Genomic DNA, 23,513 nt, shown 5'->3' with positions numbered 1-23,513 from the left:
TCTAAGTGCTGTCTCAGCAAGACTACAGAGAGGGAGGGAACTGAGGGGAACAAGCAAGTGAGTGTTTTTGGCATTTGACTCATATAATTCCTCCTGGTCCCTCAAGCACAATGGAATCTCCTTGTTTTAAATTTGGGGAGGGGGCCGGGCCGGGGCTAGCTTTGGCTGCTGCCCAAGTGGTGGTTCATTGTGCTGCTTGGGTTGAAGGAGGCAGGTCACACACAGAGAGCTTATTCTTGGCTTAAATGGAATGCAGTTGTGTTTTGTGTGTGTGTGCGCGTGCGCGCATGCGCATGTATGTGTTTTAAGTCTCACACACAAAGAAAAGCTGACTTGGTCTTTTAAAAAATTACGAAACAAAACACTCTTCCTTGTGTACAGTGTGCTTCTTAGCTATACACAGTTGATTAAATTTCTAAATATTTACTTTAGTGAGCAGCTCCTTGATTACAACTCCTTAAAGGAAACCAAATGGGGGAAATGGCATGTACCTTATTTTATTTCTCACTCTCTCCTTTTGCTCTGCTGGAAACTTTGCACTAGACCTAGTACAGTGGTGCCTCGCAAGATGATGTTAATTCGTTCCGCGAAAATCGCTGCCTTACGAAAACATTGTCTTGCAAAATGAAAAAGCCCATTGAAATGCATTGAAACCAGTTCAATGCGTTCCAATGGGCTGAAAACTCACAGTCCAGCAAAGATCCTCCATGGGGCGGCCATTTTCACTGCCTGTAAAGCGGGGAATCTGTCCCCAAACACAGCGGGGAGCCATTTTAATTACCTGGTGGCCATTTTGAAACCGCCAATCAACTGTTTAAAAAAACATTGTTTTGCGAAGAATCGGTTCCCGATCATCGCAAAGCGAACAAAACCTATTTAGACCATCATTTTGCAAGATCCAAGAAAGGCTAGTGCCATCATACTTCAGTGGCTTACATTTCTGGCTGTAGAGTCAGAGGTTGGAAGTTCAGTTCCCCGCTAAGCTTCTTTGACATGGGTTGTGTTCGATGATCCATAGGGTTCCTTCCAGCTCTGCCATTTTATGATGATGATGATGATGAAGAAGAAGATTGCTAACATTTTGGAACAAGTGTGTAATTCACCCTGGGTTTTCCCGACAGGCTTCTTTTACGAATTTCTATAGGTGCGTAGATGACTAGTCGGGAAAACAGTTCATTAGATATGGTGTGTCTCTTTTAGCCTGTTCCAGAAAGGCTCTTCATATGTTTGGAAAGATTTGACTATATCCCAAAGTCTAGGACTTGACTATTGACCAGACAAATATCCGGCCTCTCTGTGTTTACAGACTGGATTTTTTCCAGCTAAATGTTCATATTTTTAGGTTTGTCCCAAAACTTAACAGCAGCCCTGTGAGGAAAAAATACTGTTTGCGTACAAACTCTCACTGCATACAGAGCCAGTTCTGGAGGGCGGCGAGAAACAGAGCCTAAGAAACTGAAGATGAAAATGTAATAATCTCCCGAATGAGTCAGAATTTGCTTAGTAATTGCTGCGATTTGCAGGAAATAACACTGAATCATTGATTTGCAAAACACACAGTGTGCTGTTCAGAAAACAGAGTACAGCAAGCCGTGCAGATATAACCAACAACTGTATTTATATGTTGACATTTTTTTTTTAAAAAAATCTACTTTTGGCATCTTACTGACTAGACCTGCCCATGGGTTTTCCAGTAACAAGCCCTGGTTCATTTTATATTTTCAATTCATAATTCCAGAATTTATTTGTGCACACACGCAGGACAGCCCAGGACTCCTGCAAATCTTAGGAACTGCCAGCCCGGTTGTTTGCTTGGAGCAGAAGCCATGCTCCTATTTTTCTGTAATTAAGTTCCCTTAACTTTTTTTTTTCCAAACTTTGCATCAACCAACGAACCTCAGTTTCATCAACTGTGTGAGTTCAAGGAATTAACATCTGAGTGTAACGTCAGGAATGCCTGCCATCTTTGAGGATCTAATTTGATGAATATATGCTATGAAGGTATAGAACTGTTACATACCTTCATGATATTAGCCAATTAAATTCAGAGCCCATGATGAGTTTCAAGGCAAGGTGGCTCTCCCAGTCATCTGAACATTATGAGGAGAGATGGGGGTATTCGTATACAGCTAGCCTCTCCTAGCAGTGGGACGAAGGACGAGTCTCTGTGCAAGGCTGCAGATACAAATACGGATGACCTCATCTCTAACTATGAACTAAGAGAATTCTTAGTATTACAAAACAATGGTCTCACAATTCACTAATATTTATAGGTGTCCCCATATGCAGTATTATATCCCTGCCTGTTCATTGTGCTCTATGGGGGTGGGGGTGGGATGCGATGTACAATACGTTGTGTGGAGACAATGACTTCCTTGACTGCAGCATCTCAATTTTGGAGTGTTTTCCCTTTGGAGGCTCTGTTATCGCCAACATTGATTTCATTGCAACACCAAATTAAACATAGCTGTTCATCAGGCCTTTTGGGGTTTAAGGATCTTGACTTTAAAAGGTTATAGATCCCTTCCAATAGGAATATTTTTAATGGTTCTAAGGGACGTGGTGGTGCTGTGGGCTAAACCGCAGAAGCCTGTGTTGCAGGGTCAGAAGACCAAGCAGTCGTAAGATCGAATCCACATGACAGAGTGAGTGCCCGTCGCTTCTCCCAGCTCCCGCCAACCTAGCGGTTCGAAAGCATGCAAATGCGAGTAGATTAATAGGGACCACCTCGGTGGGAAGGTAACAGCATTCCGTGTCTAAGTCGCACTGGTCATGTGACCACGGATGATTGTCTTTGGACAAAATGCTGGCTCTATGGCTTGGAAACGGGGATGAGCACCGCCCCCTAGAGTCGAACACGACTGGACAAAAAAAATTTGTCAAGGGGAACCTTTACCTTTACCTTAATGGTTCTAGCTGCCTTTAAATTACTAAAATTTTATATATATATTGAAATGTTTTAGAGAACAGTTTTATATCTGTTTAACTCTTTGGCCAGAATCCTGTTGGCATTTATTTAATGTTTGCTCAACTTGGCATGGCCGATTGCAGCTAACCAATGAGTTGCTGGTGTGCATCTTGGTTGCACAAGGGGTTGTGTGACCAGGCATGCAACCGTGACAGCATGGGAAATTTCACAAACCTTGTGTGGGATTCTAGGTTTTTTAAACGGTTTTATTTTTGTCTTGTATGTCATCTTGAAAGGTTGTTATGTAATGGGAGATAGAAATATCTGAAATCTTATGAATAAATATATATTGACCTGCCATCTCTTTTTTTTAAAGACAGCCATGCTAGAGCGACGTCCTTCCTTATCACTCTCTTCTGTTGCATTTTGTAGACTAACAAAGGGGATGCTCTCGCCAACCGCGTCCAGAACACCCTGGGGAATTACGATGAAATGAAGGACTTGTTGACCAACCATTCCAACCAGAGTCACCTAGTAGGCATCCCAAAGAATTCTGTGCCGCAAACCCCAGTCGATAAAAATGAACAGAACTTTTTCCCAGAGCAAAGGAATCGGATGATCCCACCCCACCAGGTGAGCGGGCACGCCTCGGCTTCGATGCCTCCCCCTAATCCCATCTCATCCAACTCAAGTTTGCTGCATGGTCACCAAAGCAGCAGGAAATCCAGGACTGACTGGTCCCGTAGTGGCCACGGTTCTAACAGTGGCCAGCCGGGTCAATCTGGTAGCCAACAGAGTAGGACGAAACACAACCCTTCCCACGAGCCACCTCAAGGCAGGTACGATGACCTCTACCCCTGTCCAAGTGAACAGCATAAGACTGGAGGAGGTGAAGAAGCGAACACAACACCGTCGTCTTCACACTCAAGGCGGCATAACCACTCAAAGTCGGCGGTGGTGGAACACTCTTACAAAGAACCCGGTCATTCCAAATCTCCTGTCGATCTCGAGTTTCTGAGCCACGGGTCTGGATCGCCACTCCCTTCGACCTCTTTATTGTCAGCAAACAACAGTCTTTCAAGTCAGAACTTTCCTCCAGGACTTCACTGTAAAAGCAGCATGACCCAACAAAAGCCAACAGCTTATGTCCGCCCAATGGATGGGCAAGACCAAGTTCCCAATGATTCGCCTGAACTGAAACCTCCAATAGAAATTGAAGGCATATATGGGAACCAGTCCTTTGGGACTCTGCTGGAAGGAAAGACTGCCGGATCTGTCTTGAAGAACAAATTACCAAAGCTTACCATTCCTCAAGCTAACGAAGTAAGTCTTATTCTTATTCTCTCCACCGCCACTCCAATGTTTCAGTATGTTGATCTTTTATGTTAGTTCTTATGCACTGAAAACTAATAGTAAATCAGAACTAGAACAGACGCATTGAATTAGTGGGGATTTAGTAAGTCAACACTTATGTAAGTTCCATTGATTCAATAGGCGTACTGTAGTTGTGACATGCTTTTGGGTTTCAGTTATAGTATCAGCTTGTTAGTCCAACTGCATTGTTGCATACTCCACCCTAGAGCCCAAAATGAATGTTTTCCTGTGTCGATAGAAGAATGAGGCAAGATCCTGGGTGCAAAAAGAATGACGTTGTGTTTTGTTTTAGTGGATGGAACTGTTAAAAAAATTGACCTCTCTCTGTATTCTTTGTATTTTTTCTAGTATTTCTGTCACCCAGAAGTTGGGAGTAGAGACAGGCATGAATTTCTGGTTGAGCGGTTTGGTGTGGTTTGTTTCTTGACCGAACGGCTGATCTGTGGTTTAGTGCCATGCCCCCTCCAGTGTCACTCGGCATTAGCACCTTGAGGAGGTGGAGTGGGGTCTTTCTGCCGGGTGGGCATCTACTGGGGGACGTGGGGTACCAAACCACAAATCAGCTGTCCATCTGGGAAACGAACCACACCGAACCTGTGGTCCGTGCCCATATCTAGTGAGGAACGTAGAGCTCTGGAGCTATTGGTAGACTCTTGCCTCCCATCACCACCAGCCAGCATGGGATGTGAAGAGGGATGATGGGATGTACATTCCAGCTATGTCTAGAAAGCTGCAATTCCCCATCTCTGCTTTAATTCAGCAAATGACCACTCTCTTAAGGTGACTATTATTTTCAAGATAAAGGAATACAAGTGGCCAACTAGCAACTGAAGAGCCTTCAAGCCTACTTAACAGTGAAGAACTAAGGCTTGCAAAACAACCCTTGGAATAAGAATGAAGGTGTCATAGGGATCTGTATGTTTCCGTCTATGAACTATTCTAAGCTAGGCATAGGTTTTGGCCCACTAGTTTGCTGTGGTCCCCCCCCCCTTTCTTTCCTGGATTGCAGCAAAAACGAAAGACTAAGTTCAAATAGCTAAATAATTGATAAGCTTTGCTATGGTCATCTGCTATGTAAACGTGCTCTACACTGAATTTGGAAATGTCTGGATCCTGCCTTATTGTTTAAACGTAATGGCATAAAGGCAAGGAGGGTGGGGTTGATCTGGTTGGGTTTGCTTGTTCCTCATTTCTTACAACCTTTTCGGTGTGATTTTCGAGGTATTTGAGTGGCCACCCCACTGTTGGCCTCTCTGTCTGACCTTCGAAGGGTTTGTTTGTATACTTACGATCAATATAATCAGGGCTGGGATTAATAGTAAAGTGTTGTTGGAAGAGTGTATTTCGGCTGGTGTCAAACTGCTTAAGAAGCTTGTGCTGGAAGGGAAATCCAACTAAATACCATTCTCCCTCTTCTGTAAAAACAAGCTTCTTGTCCTCATGAACGTCAGAGGTTAGGGTCAAATTACATGTTACATTTAGAAATATGCAAGAGCTTAAAGAACTCTCAGAGGGCAGGGCGGAGTCGTTCTGTAATTGCTAGTGTTTAAGTCAAGGCTATATTATTCATAAGGCTCACTAGGTGGAAGCTTAGGGTCCCACATTGGGTATGGGGCCCACAGGAGTTGGGGCCCCCTCAAATGTTTTGCTGAGGTGCCCAGGGGCTCCAGTGATTAAAGTCACTATGCACTTTGTACATTATCTATCTATCTATCTATCTATCTATCTATCTATCTATCTATCTATCTCTCTCTCTCTCTCTCTCTCTCTCTCTCTCTCTCTCTCTCTCTCTCTCTCTCTCTCTCTCTCTCTCTCTCTCTCTCTCTATCTATCTATCTGTCTGTCTGTCTGTCTGTCTGTCTGTCTGTCTGTCTGTCTGTCTGTCTGTCTGTCTGTCTACTCTCATAAGTATACTATATATATATACACACACATTACTTTAATGCCATATTGCTTACTGGTTCCTTTTTTGTCCATACCTCTATTCCAATATTCAGGGGAGTATGGAACAATTATACCTCCCAGATGTGCTTTCCTGAAGAGGTTCTACTTGTGCAATAAAATATGTGTATTTAAAAAAAATGTGGACAGAATTCATCAGGAGACTCTGAGAATGGATATCGGGCTGTGCACTAGGGTCTAATACCTATCTTATCAGGGTCAGGCTGTCGGCTGCAGTGGGGTGAAAGATTGAGTGCTAGAGGGGAGCTGAAATACCTGAAAGCCAAGGGACCCGGCCATGGGTTAATATGGCCCTGGTTTAAGGGCTAGATTGGGGGCTTGGCCCTTCTTTACGTTCCCTTTTGGTCAAAACCAAAGTGTCCCGTGAAAAATAAATGAAGCAAGCTGGGTGGATAGCTCAAGGAGTTTAATACAGAGCTAGAGTCTCCCAAGAGAAAGAGCCAGCCTCTGTAGCCTTGGCCAAGATGCCCAGTCTCGGGTCAACCCCAGAAGGGAACATTAAACCACTTTGACTACTGTATACCATCCTAGAGAACCCTGGAATACATTACCGTAAGTTGGAATCAGGTTGGCAGCATGTGATAATAATTATTATTCATATTACCTAACAGGATTTTCATCCAGAAGCTAGGTTACTCTGGTGTAGAATCTAGCTTTGTCTAGTGTTGTATAAGCCCATCCTTGACATCTGTAATATATATGAAATAAGCGCTGTCACATTAAATTTGCTTTTATTAGATTCTGTGTTAGGCAGTGTGTATCTAGCACATGCCTCCAAGCAGACTGTAATAACGGGAGTCACCCTTCAGATTTCCCCCACAAAATATATATATTCAGAACTGTTATATATATACATATGTATATACACACACACAGCATTGGCACATACTTAGGCTGCTTTGTAGGGAGGGGAAGACAAAAGATCATCCTTCCCCCCCCCCTTTCCAAAGTAATTGTTTTGAGCCAATAATTTCTGTGAGTGCTTTAAAGAAGGAATCTCTAGCCATTATTTATTAACATTCCAGCAGGCAACAAAGACTGATGTGTTTTGCAGACGGGCTCAGGACAATTTTCTGGGAACAGCATCTGAAAACCGTAAAAAAAAAAAAAAAGCCTATTTATATCAAGTGGAAGCTGAGGGTTTCTTGCAGATGGTGTTTTATTAGAAAAATGTATTTGTTAATAAACGTAGCTTTGTACAAGATTGCTTTACAGATGTTTCTGTTTATTTTTACCTTGGGTTAAAAATCTGCCGGAGTAGTCTGTTATAATTTGTCACCCGTATTGTTTGGCAAGGAAATAATTGCATGCAAAGAAAATAATGAGGTTGCAAAGGCAAATAAATGTGTTCGCTCTCGCTGACGATTAAAAACAAAACTGAATCCATTAACAAATTTGAATGAAACGATTTCAAGCAGAGGGTGGCGGAAGTTTGGGGAGGCGTTTTGAAACGCGTTCGGTGCGTGGGTTGGTTACCACCTCGAGGCTTAGATCCAAAGAAGTGTGAGTGGAAAGAGGAAAATATATTAGCATTGGTCTGTGAACTTGTTAGTGCTAGAGGAAGACTTGTTCAAGTGTAGAGTTAACAACAGCTTAGTGTTGGTGTGTTGTGAATCTTGTACAACCCACAGAGAGGGATATCTGGGTTGCATTATAGTATGAGAATCATAGTCAATATAACCGTGCTCTGTCTAGTAGATATTCTACTATAAAATGTCTTGGAAGGGCAGAACTTTTCTGGATTTGTATGTCCTTTTATTTTCTCCCACAATCCTGTTCCAGTAAATCAAGGCCTTGTGTCACCAAATAGTATAGGTCAATTAAAGGCAGTAGGTTAGGTTCCCTTGCATAAGTTTAATCAAACATAAGGAAACTTCATGCTATACCAGTGGCTTTAGAAAAATCAAACATTAGGGTCAAATTACATGTTATATTAAATGCTTGATTAGGCTTTACGTGCTTGTTTTACTTTAAACAACAACTGCACATGGAGTCAGGGCAAGGTAGAAGATGCTTTTATTGTAGCCATTGTGGAAAGCTCCAGAACAGAGATATGGGTGTAAGATATAGCAAATAGCTGCCCATGCAGGCATTCTACTATTTCCTTGTTATGTTTTCGTTGCATATTGTAAACCACTGAGACCATTTTCCAGGATCCCTAGTAGAGATGGGCACGAACCGAACTACGAACTGGAGAGGAGAAAAAAACCCAGTTTGGCTCATGGTTTGGTTCATGCAACCCATTTTGCCAAAACAAAATGAAACACTGAACTTGTTGCCCCTTTGTGCTTCCCTTTGTTTTGGCAAAACAGATGCCCACCTGCCCTTTTCCCAGTGCCCCTGTTGCCCCCCTAGCTGGTCCTGCTGCCTCTTCCTCCACCACCACCACCACCACCACCATCTTCAGAGACAGCAGACTGTCTTCCCTTCCAGGAGCGGGGGCCAATGTCTCTGTGCAGGCGCCTGCCTATCAGCTGGGCAGGGCAATCAGCTCGGGGTCAGGCGCCTGCACACAGGCAGCGCCCGGACTCCTGGAAGACTGTGCTACTGCACTGCCACTATACTATTGGCACCATCTTTGCTGTTATGTAGTGGTGGTGGTGTGACAGGAGAAGGTAGCCCCTGCCCAGGCTTTAAACAAAAACTGAACTAGTTTGCAGTTGAGTTTTATGGTTGATTTATTGTGGTTCGTGGTTGGCCACAAACTGTCATGAACCACCATTTTCCAGGTCCATGGCCATCTCCAATCCCTAGAAGGGCACCAGTGATTGCAGAAGCTTTCCTGTTCAGGCAGTCTCTTTCTGCGTGAAGACTGTGACAGGCAGGATCCGAGCTAGAACCCTTTCCCAGGTCACAGGTTCAAGGGCTTAAGATGGTCTCAAATGAGAATGGGCAGCTTTTTAAAAGTAATTTGGCCCCACACTATTCAAGCCTCTGAAGTACAAGACCAACACTTTGGATTCCAGCAATTCCAACTATCAGGGTGTGCTAACACGGCGGCATCTCCCTAAGAGTTCCGCCACTAAATCTAATGCATATCCTTGAACACACAAGCGATTTAGAGACTACTCTGGTTGCAGAGCCACTGGCCGCTGTGCTTAAATCCACCATCTTGATCTGCTTTGGTGCATTTAAGCCTTTTAGGGCTCAGATGCTTACAAATTAGTTCAGAGGCACTGTCTCAGCAGGGTGTCGCTTGCCTGTTCCACTTGGCTGCTGAGTGCAAATTAAGAAGCATACTGATTAAAGAACAGACATATCAGGTCTATGGGAACTAGTCCAGGGCAATTCAGCAGTTCAAAAAAAAAAACAAAAAACTGGAAAATATCTTGTTGAAGAGCTCTTTAAATGCACAAATCAGTTTCGGGCAATTATTTTCAACCACAAGGATCGAAACTATTCCATAGAACTTTTTGTTTTAAGACAGGGTTTCAGAAAAGACCTTTTCCGATCTGAGCTTTCAAAATGGTGCTGCGAGGATTTTTGAGACTTCTCAGCTGATCCTCAAATGCCCAAGGGTGGGCATACTTCCTCCATTAAACTTATTTATTCCTTTATTTGATTGCTATACCACCCATCTAACTGCCACGGCCACTTTGTTAAACAAGAGCAATTCAAAACAATAAACATAATAGTTGTAAAATCAAAATAAGCACAAATGACCAACAAATTTAATTAATATTAATGAAAAAAATGTAAAATAATATAAAAGCAAGACAGCAGGACTAAGAATACAAGCGTTAAGACCAATACATCTTGCTCAACCAACACTCATGTTCTCTTGATATGTCCCTAGAGAATGCCTTAGATTCAGTTGAACAACACTAAAGTGCATCAAAGTGCATGCCATGAGTCTTCTTTAAAAGCTGACAACAGGGGGTGGTGTTGGCTTATTAATGCACAATAATAAAACTTAAGTGACCAACTGACAAGGCAAAGTATACTGGTCTTCAAAACTGGCAATTTCTGGGTTCAGATTGGGTGATCATGGTGCTTTGTGGGCTTGGTTGTTGGTCTCTTTGAACTTTCCATATTTCCCCGTGTATAAGATGCCCCCACCCCCACTTTTCTAACCCAAAATTAAGAAATCTAAGCAGGTCTTAACAAGTGGAAGGAGAAAGCAGGGATCAAAGCACTGCAGGATCGCTTAGATCCCTGCTTTCCCCCTTTTTGCTAAGCCCGCTTAGCAAGTGGAGGGGGAAAGCAGGGATCAAAGCACTTTGATCCCTGCTTTCCCCCTCCATTTTCTTGCCAAGAAAATCCCTGCTTTCCCCTTCCACTTTCTTTCAAAGAATTTGTCTTTTACTCCATTTTATTCTATTGAGAAGCAGTTGTGCCTATATGTGACAGGGAAAAAATTGTGTCTGCTCATTCTTCAGATCAGTCTTTGGACTAGAATAGTATTTGCCTTAGATAAATCTGAACATGGACTGCATGGACAGTGGTCGTACAGGTATCCGTTTTTGAGGAGGAGGAGCAAAAAACTCTGAAAGTTAGTTTTGGGCCTTGTAACCTTGTTCCTGAGGGGGGGGAACGGGGGTTTCTAGCCCAGAAAAGGAACTTTTCAGTGCTCAGGGGAATGGACAATGTCAACAGAGGTCTATTGTTCTCATGCCCTAGTGGTGGACTTCTAGTTGGCTAATGTGGGGAAGGCATCTCATTGACCACTAAGTTGGACTTAATTAGTCCTTAATCTGATATGGAAGAGTGCTTGAAACATGCTCTAAATTCTCAGAGTCAACTGTGCTTCCTGTCACTCCACCTGCCCCAGTTGATTGCATTTAGAATCTCAAAACAAGGTGAGTTTTTGTGTCCTGCCAAGTATTACCAGGCTGGGCATTGCTCAGCTTATGTTTGTGTGTGGGGAGAGGCAGGAAAGTCCAAAAATCACCTTGCCCCAGGTCCCTGTGTAATTTTTGTATGTAGATACTAAAGCTGCTGGATCTGTAGTTAAAAGAAACATCCAGGAGAGGGCATCCTGACCGGAAGAGTAATTTTCACATGTGAGTTCACCTTAGATGATGTGGGATCAATTGCCTCTTTTCATCTCTGTAGGCAAAAGACTGTAGCCAGAAACATGGCAATACCTATATCTGAAAAACTGGACATCAAGTGTCAATAACACAGTAGGCAAAAGTAGTGTTACTGAGTGGGCAGAGGGCAAAAGTGTGCAGTCACTCTTGAGTGATGGTGGGCCTCCTGGGGTTTCTTGAAGGGGTTCTTCTCTATTCAAAATTTGTCCTCTTGTTGCTTAGGAATTATGCTTGTGAATGGGCGTGGAAGATTTCAATCCTGCTTCACTGGACCTGCTTTCCCTGACATTTTGCACCCAGGAAGTGTTGCAGGAGCCGATGGAGATCATTATGCTTCATAACATACAGGCAGCAATCAGATCTTGAGCATCCCCTGAAATGTGCAGAGCTAAAAGACCCATAATGCTTCTGTCACCACCCACTTAAGCAATGAAAGATGGAAAGCTCCTTGTGACATTCTTTCTAAGAAAATATTTTGACAGGTTCAGTGTACAGTGAAATGATAAGCTTTTGTTATATGCGTTTCAAATCATCCCCTTATCACAGGATATATTGATTAGCTTAGTACTTTCTCAGCAAGCTATAAAAAAAAGGGGTGGGGGGAAGAACCTGCACTCTTTCTGGATTAAAGAGCACGAAAAATTGACAGATAGATAACCATATTGATTCAGCCCAAGCTGTAAATGAAAGGAGCTTTGTACATGACTTATAAATTTTTTACCGGTAAAGTCAGTTTAAGAAGGGATTTTTAAATTTATATATTTTTAATTGAACGAAAGGACAAACAGGAAACGAAAGGAATGGCCTAAGCTAACTAGTTCCTCATTTGAGCATCAATTTGCCAAATAACGTTACATGATGTACTCTGCTTGCGGGTGGATCTTTCATTCCATATTTAAGCCTCCCCCTTGCTTTTTTGAAAAAAAACTTCAGAGGATGGAGAATAATGGACTGGAACAAGCATTAGGCTGAAATCCCTGTGCTTGGTTCATATTTCAAATAAAATAAAATCACCGAGGCCAAAAAACCCAACCCAGAGCCTCGTTCTTCATGCAGCGTTACAAGGCTGGGCCATGTGGTTTGTATTTGTAAATACTGTGAGAAGTATTGCTTTTGCAATGCTGCTTAATGAAGGCCAGATGATGGTGCTCATCAAGAGACCCCTGGCTGCAGCAAACGTGTCTCCTTTTCTAATGCTCCTTTGGCAGAGTCCCACCTCAGGGGCTCCGGCCTCCAGCTAGGATTACCTGCCTGCTCTCTCCCCCCCCCCCCGCCGCAGGCCATAACATATCTCACAGCCCCCCTCCGATCAATAGGCAGCATTCCCAGAAGGTCCAGCAGCCAGGGGGGCCTATCTGCCCCTACGGGGTTGCATCACTTTGACACTGCTTTTAACTATCATCAGTCCATGCTGGGATTGGTCATTGGGTGAGTTTCTTAGGATTTTGGGCTGTAGATCAGGGGGGACAGGGATGTAAAGTTGTCTAGTTGTTGTTGTTGTCGTTTAGTTGTTTAGTCATGTCCGACTCTTCATGACCCCATGGACCAGAGCACGCCAGGCCCTCCTGTCTTCCACTGCCTCCCAGAGTTGGGTCAAATTCATGTTGGTCGCTTCGATGACCCTGTCCATCCATCTCATCCTCTCTCGTCCCCTTCTCCTCTTGCCTTCACTCTTTCCCAACATCAGCGTCTTTTCCAGGGAGTCTTCTCTTCTCAAAGTATTGGAGCCTCAGCTTCAGGATCTGTCCTTCCAGTAAGCACTCAGGGTTGATTTCCTGCAAGATGGCTAGGTTTGTTCTCTTTGCAGCCCAGGGGACTCTCAAGAGCCTCTTCCAGCACCACTATTCAAAAGCATCAATTCTTCAGTTGTCAGCCTTCTTTATGATCCAGCTCTCACTTCCATACATCACTACTGGAAAAACCATAGCTTTGACTATGCGGACTTTTGTTGGCAAAGTGATGTCTCTGTTCTAAATACCTAATCAAATTACAGTTCCCAAGATCACCAGGAGAGGCCTTTCTCTCGGCCCCACCACCTTCACAGGTGCATCTGGTGGGGGCACAGGAGAGGGGCTTCTCTGTAGCTGCTCCCAGACTGTGGAACTCCCTCCCACAGGAGGCCAGGCTGGCCCTGTCTTTGCTGTCGTTCCGCAAGCAATCGAAGACCTTTTTCTTCAGGCAAGCTTTCCCTTAATTGACTGGCTCCCTGAGTGGGATTTCTAAGTGGATGGTTGTGCCTTCCTGCTTTAAACGTGTTTTTAGTATTGCTTTTGTTTACCATTTCTTAAGAGTGGTATTTGGAAGGAAGGAAGGAAGGAAGGAAGGAAGGAAGGAAGGAAGGAAGGAAGGAAGGAAGGAAGGAAGGAAGGAAGGAAGGAAGGAAGGAACTTAAACCTCAAAATCCACCCTCACCATCTGCCATCATCAGCTGTACGTGTTGCCTGGATCTTACCCTGTTCTCACACATCAACAATCTTCACAACCAGTGCCACCACAATGCCAAGCTCCTTTCCTCTACCCCAATGTCTGGTGAGTGGTTTAGTGCATCTGGTAGGAAGAAAGCCACCTTGACGGGCTATGGATAGGCTGGCATCAATTACTTAAACCATTCGCACCCTCGTTTATGTGCTAAAACGGTCCTTTCAAAAAGTGCAAAAATTGGACAGCGATCTTGGAAGAGTACTTCCAGATTTATTTCAGAGTACTTAAACTTTTTCTTCTTTGGCCCCTGATTCAAACATGGAAAAACACTTAACTGGACAGGTGAAACCATGATGTGGGAATAGATTGTTTGGAATACGAATATGTAAGGCGGGGGGGAGAGGGAGGGAGGAGGAGGGAGGGAGGGAGGGAAATAAGAAAGAAAGAAAGAAAGAAAGAAAGAAAGAAAGAAAGAAAGAAAGAAAGAAAGAAAGAAAGAAAGAAAGAAAGAAAGAAAGAAGGGAGGGAGGGAGGGAGGGAGAGAAAGAAAAAGAAAGAAAGAAAGAAAGAAAGAAAGAAAGAAAGAAAGAAAGAAAGAAAGAAAGAAAGAAAGAAAGAAAGAAAGAAAGAAAGAAAGAAAGAAAGAAAGAAGGGAGGGAGGGAGGGAGGGAGGGAGAGAAAGAAAAAGAAAGAAAGAAAGAAAGAAAGAAAGAAAGAAAGAAAGAAAGAAAGAAAGAAAGAAAGAAAGAAAGAAGGGAGGGAGGGAGGGAGGGAGGGAGGGAGGGAGGGAGGGAGGGAGGGAGGGAGAGAGAGAAAGAAAGAAAGAAAGAAAGAAAGAAAGAAAGAAAGAAAGAAAGAAAGAAAGAAAGAAAGAAAGAAAGAAAGAAAGAAAGAAAGAAAGAAAGAAAGAAAGAAAGAAAGAAAGAAAGGAAAGGAAAGGAAAAGTATAGAGGGAAAGGAAGCTGAATGCATATACTGGCAGCTGTCCATGAACATGAATTAAAGTTATTTAGTTGGCTTCCCATTACATGAGTTTTAGTAATGTTAGGGAAAGGGTTCTGGTTTCTGTATGTTTGATTTTTATTGTTTTTATTTCTACTTCAGCTGCAAAGCTGTGGTTTCCAAAGTTTTCACTGGGCCTTAGCTAAACTTTCTGTGAGGATAGTTTTTGAGTGAAACGTTGGTGTTGTAGAGTGAAAGAAAGAGGACAAACCAGCACAAACACACACACACACAGCGACACGTCTGCTTCTGCCAGCCCTGTCTGTGTTCGTTTCCATCCTTCTGGAACCCTGGTATCTGTCCTTCTGATAGCTGCCCTCCCCTTTCCCCCCCCTCCAATTTCTAAGCAAAGTGATATTATAGCGTGTTCTAACGTTCAAAGGTTGGAAGCCACCACTTGAAAATAACTTGTTTCTCTTAATTAATTCCTTTTAGTAATAACTTAGGTATAACTAAATTCCATTAGGACTGTAACTTAAGAAGGGATGACTTCATTCATTTTGCAGTAGAGCTCTAACCTTTTCATTTATGCATGGCTATAACTTTTTATAGTTACTGGGCTGCAGCCTGACTAAACACTGGAGGAGGAATTCCACGCTGTTCAAGTATTACACTTGTACAGCTGTTCTGTGTGCTGTTGTGATGGAAGGGAGGACAACAAAATGAAGTGAGCCACAGGCCAGCAGCTTGCGACATTCAGATTTTTTAAAAAGTAACCGTCATTGACAGTTTTCATATTTCTAATATTGTTTATCACCCGTAAAGCAGGTACATTTTGCTTGGCGCTGGTACAGAGGTGATAAATTAAGGCAATCTCTCTTTATTGCAATCTGAGAGGTATAGCACAAAAGAAAAAGTGCATGGGGAGGGAAGAGGAAAACACACTATTGTTTGTGTAATGGCCAATTGGAATGGTAACCCATCAGGAAGAGGTGGAGACAGGTGCCAGATGAGCAAGTAATGTGGGAGCTGCTTCTCCATGTCTCCTCCTCCTTTATCCAGGGCTCCCTATTATGCCCCTCTTAAGAAAATAAAGATCTGCGATCTTCCGTTTCACCGACTCAAAGGCTTTGGTATGCCCTGTGCGATTTCACCGGCAATTCGAACACATGCATCTCCGTTTCAAAGCAGCCTGCCAGTGTGATCATGGAGGGCTGACATCCAAGAAACGCAAGCCTGAGGCCTTTTGGGCCATTGACATGATGGTTGAGCAGTCTGGATCTCCGTCTAGCTTTCTGTTTGCGCAAGGGAAACGCCACTCTTTAGTTACAGAACAACCTTTAAACAACTCACTCCATAACTTTTTAAGAGGAAAAACCAACCTTTATAGTCAATTTGGTGAAATTAATAGGAAGTGCAGGGCAACTGCTGCAGGAAAAGGGAACTTAGCCTCTTTCTGCTTGTTGTTTTAAATAGGAAACGAAGTGAAACTTTGCAGGCAAGGCATTTCTGTCACACTTGCTTGCTCTCTCTCTCTCTCTCTCTCTCTCTCTCTTAGAAGCAGTGAGAAAAGTATTCCTTTTTCAGAAGAGATAGCTGTGTTAGTTGCAAAAACAAAAGAAACATAAAGAATAAAGAAGTCAAAAATGTTGTGGAACCTTAAAAAATAACAGCTATATTTTAATATGAGCTTTTATGGACACATCCACTTCCTCAGACCTTTTTAAATCTTGCATCTTTTTTATTTTGGCTTATCTTTTTTTTTGGAAACAAACAGCTTTAGGCTTGAATAAGGATGTGAGGGCAGCTTCTAACTGAAGCAAGAATCCACTTCCCCCTGAAATTTTGAGGTGAGGCAATGCCGGAAGACGGGACAAATGCCATTGCCCCTGAAAATGCAGTTTTGAATGATATTTGAAAAGGCATGCAGAAAATATTATTTGTTAGGCTAGTAAAGGTACATATATAGAACACCGACCCCTGAACTATAAGTAAATAAATTCACGAACTTGTTAGCAGTATTTTATTTGTAGCTTCGTGGCTGAAGTCCTGCTGCTTGATGTTGTAAAGTCACAACTAGCATAGCCCCACTGAATCAGTGGGGATTTGGTAAGTCAACCCCTCCATGGGCCTCATCCATCTTTGACTTGCAATGCAAAGCAACAGGATGTCAACCATCTTTCAGAACACATCTTTGCAACAGAAAATTCGCCCTTTGCGAATTAAATTTGCAAAATCTGCCTCCCAGCCATTGTGTAGCCCTATCCAGCCTCCAGCAGGGGTGGGCAAAAGTGAGTCCTCTTTGTCCCCCTTTACACGGGGAGTGGAAAAAACAAAAACTAGAGGTACCCCCCCATGACTCTGCTCCTTCCACGCTGCCACCCACCCCCTGGCACAGAGATATCAGAGCTCTTTTCTCCCTCTTAGGGTTACTCTGGAACCCACAGCTCTTCAGACACTCTCCTGCCGAGCCCCATCAATAATGTCAGCCCAAATATATTTTAGTTACAGCACTGCCTACTGTGTTTCCTTCTCTAGTTCCTCAGAAGAACTCCGTGCAATTATGTTCCCCAGATGTGGAAACTATTGGGTTATATTTCATAGATGTGTGAGTGGGGGATGCTTCAACCCATGGCAGAACCAGGCAGCCATTTTCTGCTCTTAGCAGCTTCCCTCCGACCCTCACAGGCTTGCGTTTTCAGATGTAAACACTGAGACTGTTATTTTCCTTAATATGCAAATGAGTGTTTTGTTAATAAAACCAGCATGGTGCGCCCTTAACGACATTGGTGAAGTTTCCCTAGCAGTTTGTTTCTCATTTAAAGTAGCGGCTGCATGGGGGTTTCTTAATTGAGGATGTTGGCGCCCACATGGAAAAGGCAGATGTCTGGATCCGTCCTCTGTGCAGGAGAACCATTTCAAATAGGTTCTCTTGGAGGGAAAAGGAAGGAAATATCTTTGAAATATGAAGAGAGGGCTCAATATTTTCTGCAGCCGTTCCCCACTTGCCACTGAGTTATGGCTTTTTTTGCTGAACTTTATGAGCAGGCCACAGCTTTCTCTGAAGAGTTTCTTGATAAAGTAAACCCCTGTGTCGTATGGGCTCTCCTGCTCTCCCCCCAACCCCATCCATAGCCTGTAATGAATTGGGGATATGGAAAACTCTCTGTCACAGTTTTGTTACAGCCTGTCTTTGTTGTCACCCTGTGCTTTGTTCATATTAGCTTGCAAGACTTGTTATTTTGCTGCCCCCGTGACTATTATGTACATCTTTCCCACATGCATTTCCTTCCAAATATACCTTTTTATATACATTTTCAACATTGATGAAAGGAGGCCTGATTTGAGAATGTTGTAAATATTCACAAATTTTGTTGGAGTTTGCGCAATCCCGCATGCTGCCTTTAGTAGGTTTGGCTGGGAGGAGCCTTTCTGGGTTAGGGTGACTGTCGAGCTATTCATCACTAACCAATCCCATTTGTTCTCTTCCTCTGAAATCAAAGATAGCCATACCTCTCAGCTCAGTGCTTTCCCTCTCTCTTTGGTTTGTTGAAGTTTGCTGCTAAAACCAGTCATGCTTGTCAGTTTGCTGTTCAACTGTAAGTAATGAAGCCTTTTATTCTTTCTCTTACCAATGTCTCAGAGGGAGTTATTGAGACTGTAAGTGCTGACTAATGAGAAAAAATGAGATGGACTACTCTGTAGAAATTGTAGCTGTTCTGCTGTGCGAATCCTTGCTCTTCTGCTCAGCTAAAGGAATTGAACCAAAGATTTGAAAAACTCTTCAATGAAGTTTTTTGTTGTCCCCTGTGAAAAAGGTGTCTGAGAAACTGATGGCGCCCTGTTGAAAAAACAGCCAACTGTTCAGTCAAGGGAAATGGTCAAGAATGTTTTGGTTCTCTGCTAGTGAGGAAAAAGCCAGCACCCTTTCTATCAGCAGCAGCATTACCATTTATATATGCGTGTGTGTTTCAAAAATGGAGTCATGCACCAAAGTTTCAGTCTTATTTTTAAAAAAATTATGTAAGAAGTATGTGTTTTGTGCAAAATGCAAGATTTTCTGTGCAGAATCAATTTTTTTTACACACAAAAAAAATCCTAAACGTCAATGAATTTTTTTGTCAAATTGAACACAATCTCTTACCCAGCAAGAAGGAAATCTTTTGTTCTCGCTGGCAAGAACAATTTAAGTGAAAGCTTATGTTCGCTTATATTTTCGCATACACAGATTTCCACATCTCTGTTTCTAGAAAGGAGTGTGTGGCTTTGTGTGGCTTTTGTTTCTCTGAAAGGCATCGCCGTGTAAAAATCTTTGTTTCAGAACCGATCTCACAAGTGGTTCTTTCATCGACGGAGTCAATTCAGTCAAAATTCTCCTCTGTCTGACAGACTCCAGATACTAATATTTCTGTGAGGTTTGATTCTTTTTGCATTGTGCCATTTTGCATTGAACGGAAGGCTTTCTTCACTGTGTTATCCTGTTCAGTCAGGGATCATATAGCAAATGAGATCATATTCCAAGGCCACATACCCAGTGCAGTTTTTCCAGGTAATAATATCCTTACAGGAAGATGATGCCTCTCTGCCTTACAACAAGCACATCTTTGACATATCTATTTCTCGCTTTAATATATGTGAGGATGTATTCTCTACATTTATCACAACTGTTTTCACCTTCATTTGCCGATGGGATGGCTCACCTATCTATGGCAAAGGAACACCTACATCTTTATTCTAGGCAGATAGGCCAAAATCCTATTATCTATTTATACTGGAGTGACTCCACTGGCGTAACTTTCGGTCATGAATTGCCACAAGTTAAGAAGTCAGCACAGCCGTTGAATATTGCACACTGAGTCACGTGACAAAAAGCTTGGGCTGAGTAGTTCATGATGGTTCGTTTTCAGCCAAACAAGTGTTTGGCACTTCAAAGTTCTGCCTCCTCCAGGAGGCACCCACTCAGAAGCAAGACCCAGAGGAAGCAGGGCAGTGAAGTGGGCGCCCACCAGTGGAGGTGGGGTTGGGAAGCAGCTGAGAAACGAACAGTCACAAACCTCCAAACTGGTTTGTGCCCATCTCTAGTCTGAATAATTTGAAGGAATGCACAAAATATAGGAAGCCACCATATGATGAGTCCGACTATTGATCCATTTCATTCAGTTTTGAAAAATTCTTGATTGCAACAGCTCTACATAATTTCATCCGGGCATCTCTCTTAAACCATCTGATGATGCTAGGGTTCAACCAAGCAACGTCTTCATGCAAAGTATCCTGTCCCTCGTAGAGATGCAGCCTTACCTCGATACAATGTTCAATGGACTCTTGTACAAGCTATGCTTACCCCTCTGAACATGCTCATCAGCAGTGGTGCAAATGGTTTCCGTGGGGGATACCTTGTAATCATCATCATCATCATCATCTTAGAACCGCAGAACTAGAAGGGACACTATGAATCATCAAGTCTAGCCCCTGTCAAGAAAAAGGAGCAGCAGGGAATCAAACTTCCACCCACTAGTTGTGCAACCAAATGCATAAATCACTGAGTTATCCAGTAGTTCTAATCCTTGAGGTCAACAGACAACTGTCATGTTGAGTCAGACCACTGGTCTGTCTAGCCCAATATTGTCAGCTCTGACTGCCAGATGCTTTTTGTAGTTTTTCAAGCTGGATCCTTATCTAGCTCTATCTACAGGTGCCAGGGAATGAATCTGTGAATACTTTACCACCGAGCTACAGTCCTTCTTTTTCAAGCAAGATGGCCAAAGTCTAGATTTTATTGAATCCAACTATCGGCTACTTAGTCTGATTGGCAATAAAGGCTTCCTAGAGCTTCAGGCACGATTCCTTCCTAGCTCTAACTGAAGATATTCTTTTGTGTTCTCCCATCCAAGTACCAGCCAGGCCTAACCCTGCTTAGCTATGTTCTTAGGGTTCAAGGGTAGTCCATGTTTTTATAGGTTATCATTATCTGCTTCTTTTATTGGCCTGTTTCTCTGCTCCCCCACACACACATCTTCTACTCTTAAACAACATTGGTATGCTGCTTTTTTATTATTATACAAAGATGGATTTTTAAAAAAAGCCAGCTGCTTTGGGTGTTTGGAGAGGAAAATACATAAATATTACAGTTCAATGAATGTAGTTAAATGTTCTCTGTGAAAATAAAGCCGAGAAGGTTTTTTTTTTTTTTTTGCCAAAGGATTTAGAAGCTAAGCTATGTGAAAATGTCCAGGCTAGGATGCATTCCAAAATTAACACTTGAGGTATTAAAATGACATACATGCTAGATGGGAGCAAGAATTTGTGACGCTCCCCTTGTGCAGTATTGCACCTGTCCCAGACGCCAGCTCTGGGGAGAACGAATGGAAAGCTTAAATACCGAGCTGTTTCGCTCTTCATACATAATAAACACTACTTCTGTAAATAACTCTCTTTACCTGTCAAATGTTGTAGGCCCATATGCCACACTGATTGTCACAGAGGTCGTAAATAAACAATGGATCTTTTCTTCATGTTGTGTATGTTTGGTTTTAAGACAGGGGGGTGGGTGAGGAAGAGTGGCAAAACTCACTTCAGTTGGAAAGTGGCATTTTGACGTACTGTCTTTTCAATGTGCAAACTTTCAAACAGTTTTAACAAGAGAGGGGTGCCCAGAAAATAGCAAGCGCTACAGAGGAGGTAAAGAACGACTTTATGGTTTCCTCTGGAGATGGGCTATTTGCAGGCCAAAATACAAAAGAAATCAGTGGGAATTGCATAAATGTTTGCTTACCTACTGGGACGTGGTGGCACTGCAGGCTAAACCGCAGAAGCCTTTATGTGCTGCAGGGTCAGAAGACCAGCAGTCGTAAGATCGAATCCACGCAACGGAGTGAGCTCCCGTCACTTTGTCCCAGCTCCTCGCCAACCTAGCAGTTCGAAAGCATGTAAATGCGAGTAGATAAATAAGTACCATCTCGGTGGGAAGGTAAAACGGTGCTCCCTAGTCATGCTGGCCACGTGACAATGGAAACTGTCTTCGGACAAACGCTGGCTCTACGGCTTGGAAACGGGGATGAGCACTGCCCCCTAGAGTTGAACACGACTGACTAAAATGTCAAGGGGAACCTTTACCTTTACCTTTTGCTTACCTAATTTATTCATTGGATTCATCCTAGCTGAAGCTAAGAATTGTTGTGGAGTTATGAATTTCTAGTAAAATTCCTTCTTGCTATGTAGTAGAATTACAGAGATCCAAAGAGGAGAATAGCTGTAAGTTCCTCAGACTCCACCACTCTCTTGTTAGCTGGCACCTGAACATCTGTGGCAGAAAGAATACAACTCATTTCTTTACTTAACAATTGCTTGAAATTATAGGCTTGTGCAGGCTGCTTTCTTCATGGAGCAACCAACTGAACAGATCAACAGCGAACAAACAATGGCCACCAACAGACTAAAGAGAGAAGGGAAAAACTCTCAGCTGGCAGGGGGCTTTCTGAATTCAAAGGCTAGAAGGAATGAATGGTTAGTGCTGGATAGTCACCTCACCCCGGAAAACTCCCTCCCTGTCACTCAAACTACAGACAGCATGCAAAATTGCAAATAAAACTCCAACAAGAATTTATTTGAGGCCCCCGTCTCATTGGACTACAACTTCAAGATTCCTCACCATTGCTTGCACTGATGGGACTGAAAGCCCAATAGCATTCAAGGCGTAGGATTTTGACCGGTTCTTGCCTATTGTTTTCTGCCTTGTGCCACTTTCCAGTTCCATTTCCTCCTGCATCATGAACTCATAAACTGTGTCTGCTTTAGCAGGTTGTAGTTTGAGATTTCAGATCAACAAGATCCATGCCTCGTTCCCCACCCAAGGCAAGAGGCTCGTTGGCTAAGCTTGGGCCTTCCTCTATTCTGCCTCGCAGGATTCTTGTTAGGATTGAATAGATCATCTCCCCCCCTTCCCAGTGAGCTCCCATACTCACTGGAGGGAGTGTGAAATACAAACAGGTTGGAGAAAATCAACCAATCATTGGGACCTTTCAAGGAGAAAGGCGGTGGGGGGGGATATTTTAAATAAATAAAATTATAAAATAATAATCATGCCATAACTGGGATTCTCTTACCTTCCAGCTCTCTCTTAAACAAATCAAAGCACAACAAGACTTAAAAGCAGCCACGGGGTAGGGAGAAATCCAACAGATACCATGTCTGATGAGGTGGACTTGTCCATGAGAGCTCACCTTAAAATATATTAGTTAGTCTTTAAGATGCCACATGTTTTGGCATCTTGTTTTGTTGTTGTTTTGTTTCTTTGGACGTTACATGATGAAAGAGTTACCTTTCCTCCCCTCCTAACCCTTTTATCTTGAAGTGAATCCCCCTTTTCTGTTATTAACAACTTGGGAGCTAAAAGAAAGCTGGAGGCAGGATACTCAATAGCAAAAAATGCACACACCCAGATGCCCCCTGCTCCCCACTATTTGTTTGTTCAGTCTGGACCCATAGACTGCCATTGTCTCCCACCCTCCCAGGGTCGGCCAAGATGCACAATGCACACACAACATTGGGATACGTCCCATAGTATTGCTGGCATAGCTTTCTGGTTTGATATGTAAACCTTGGGAGACAAGGCAGATACATGATTTATGCATTACATGGGCAATTCTGCTAAATTCTAGCTAAGTTTTTTGGGGGCACAGTTTTTCATGTGCTGCAGGATTTCCCACTTCTACCCCCCTTCCATTTTCGGCATGATCTCAGATTCAAAGTGACAACCATCAACCGCTAAGAAATAGCATTCTTTGTCAACTGTCTCATCAACCTAAGCTTTCAAGTAGAAGAGAGGAGAAGGACTACTGTCAATATTGTTGCTTTTCTATTTTTTTGGGGAAAAA

General features: G+C 43.0%; 1 protein-coding gene across 2 annotated transcripts in view; it reads left to right on the top strand.

Moving 5' to 3' along the window:
* Window positions 1-23,513, top strand: part of AFF2 (ALF transcription elongation factor 2) — a 413,936-nt gene that overhangs the window by 124,085 nt on the left and 266,338 nt on the right. For both annotated transcript variants that reach the window (XM_078380609.1, XM_072981115.2), the window contains exon 3: window positions 3,341-4,231. In XM_078380609.1, coding sequence (XP_078236735.1) covers window positions 3,341-4,231 — 891 coding nt within the window. The remainder of the gene's footprint in view (window positions 1-3,340; window positions 4,232-23,513) is intronic.

This window comes from Pogona vitticeps, chromosome 11, assembly GCF_051106095.1.
Source record: "Pogona vitticeps strain Pit_001003342236 chromosome 11, PviZW2.1, whole genome shotgun sequence".
Taxonomy (NCBI): domain Eukaryota; kingdom Metazoa; phylum Chordata; class Lepidosauria; order Squamata; family Agamidae; genus Pogona; species Pogona vitticeps.
This window is presented reverse-complemented; position numbering and strand designations above follow the sequence as displayed.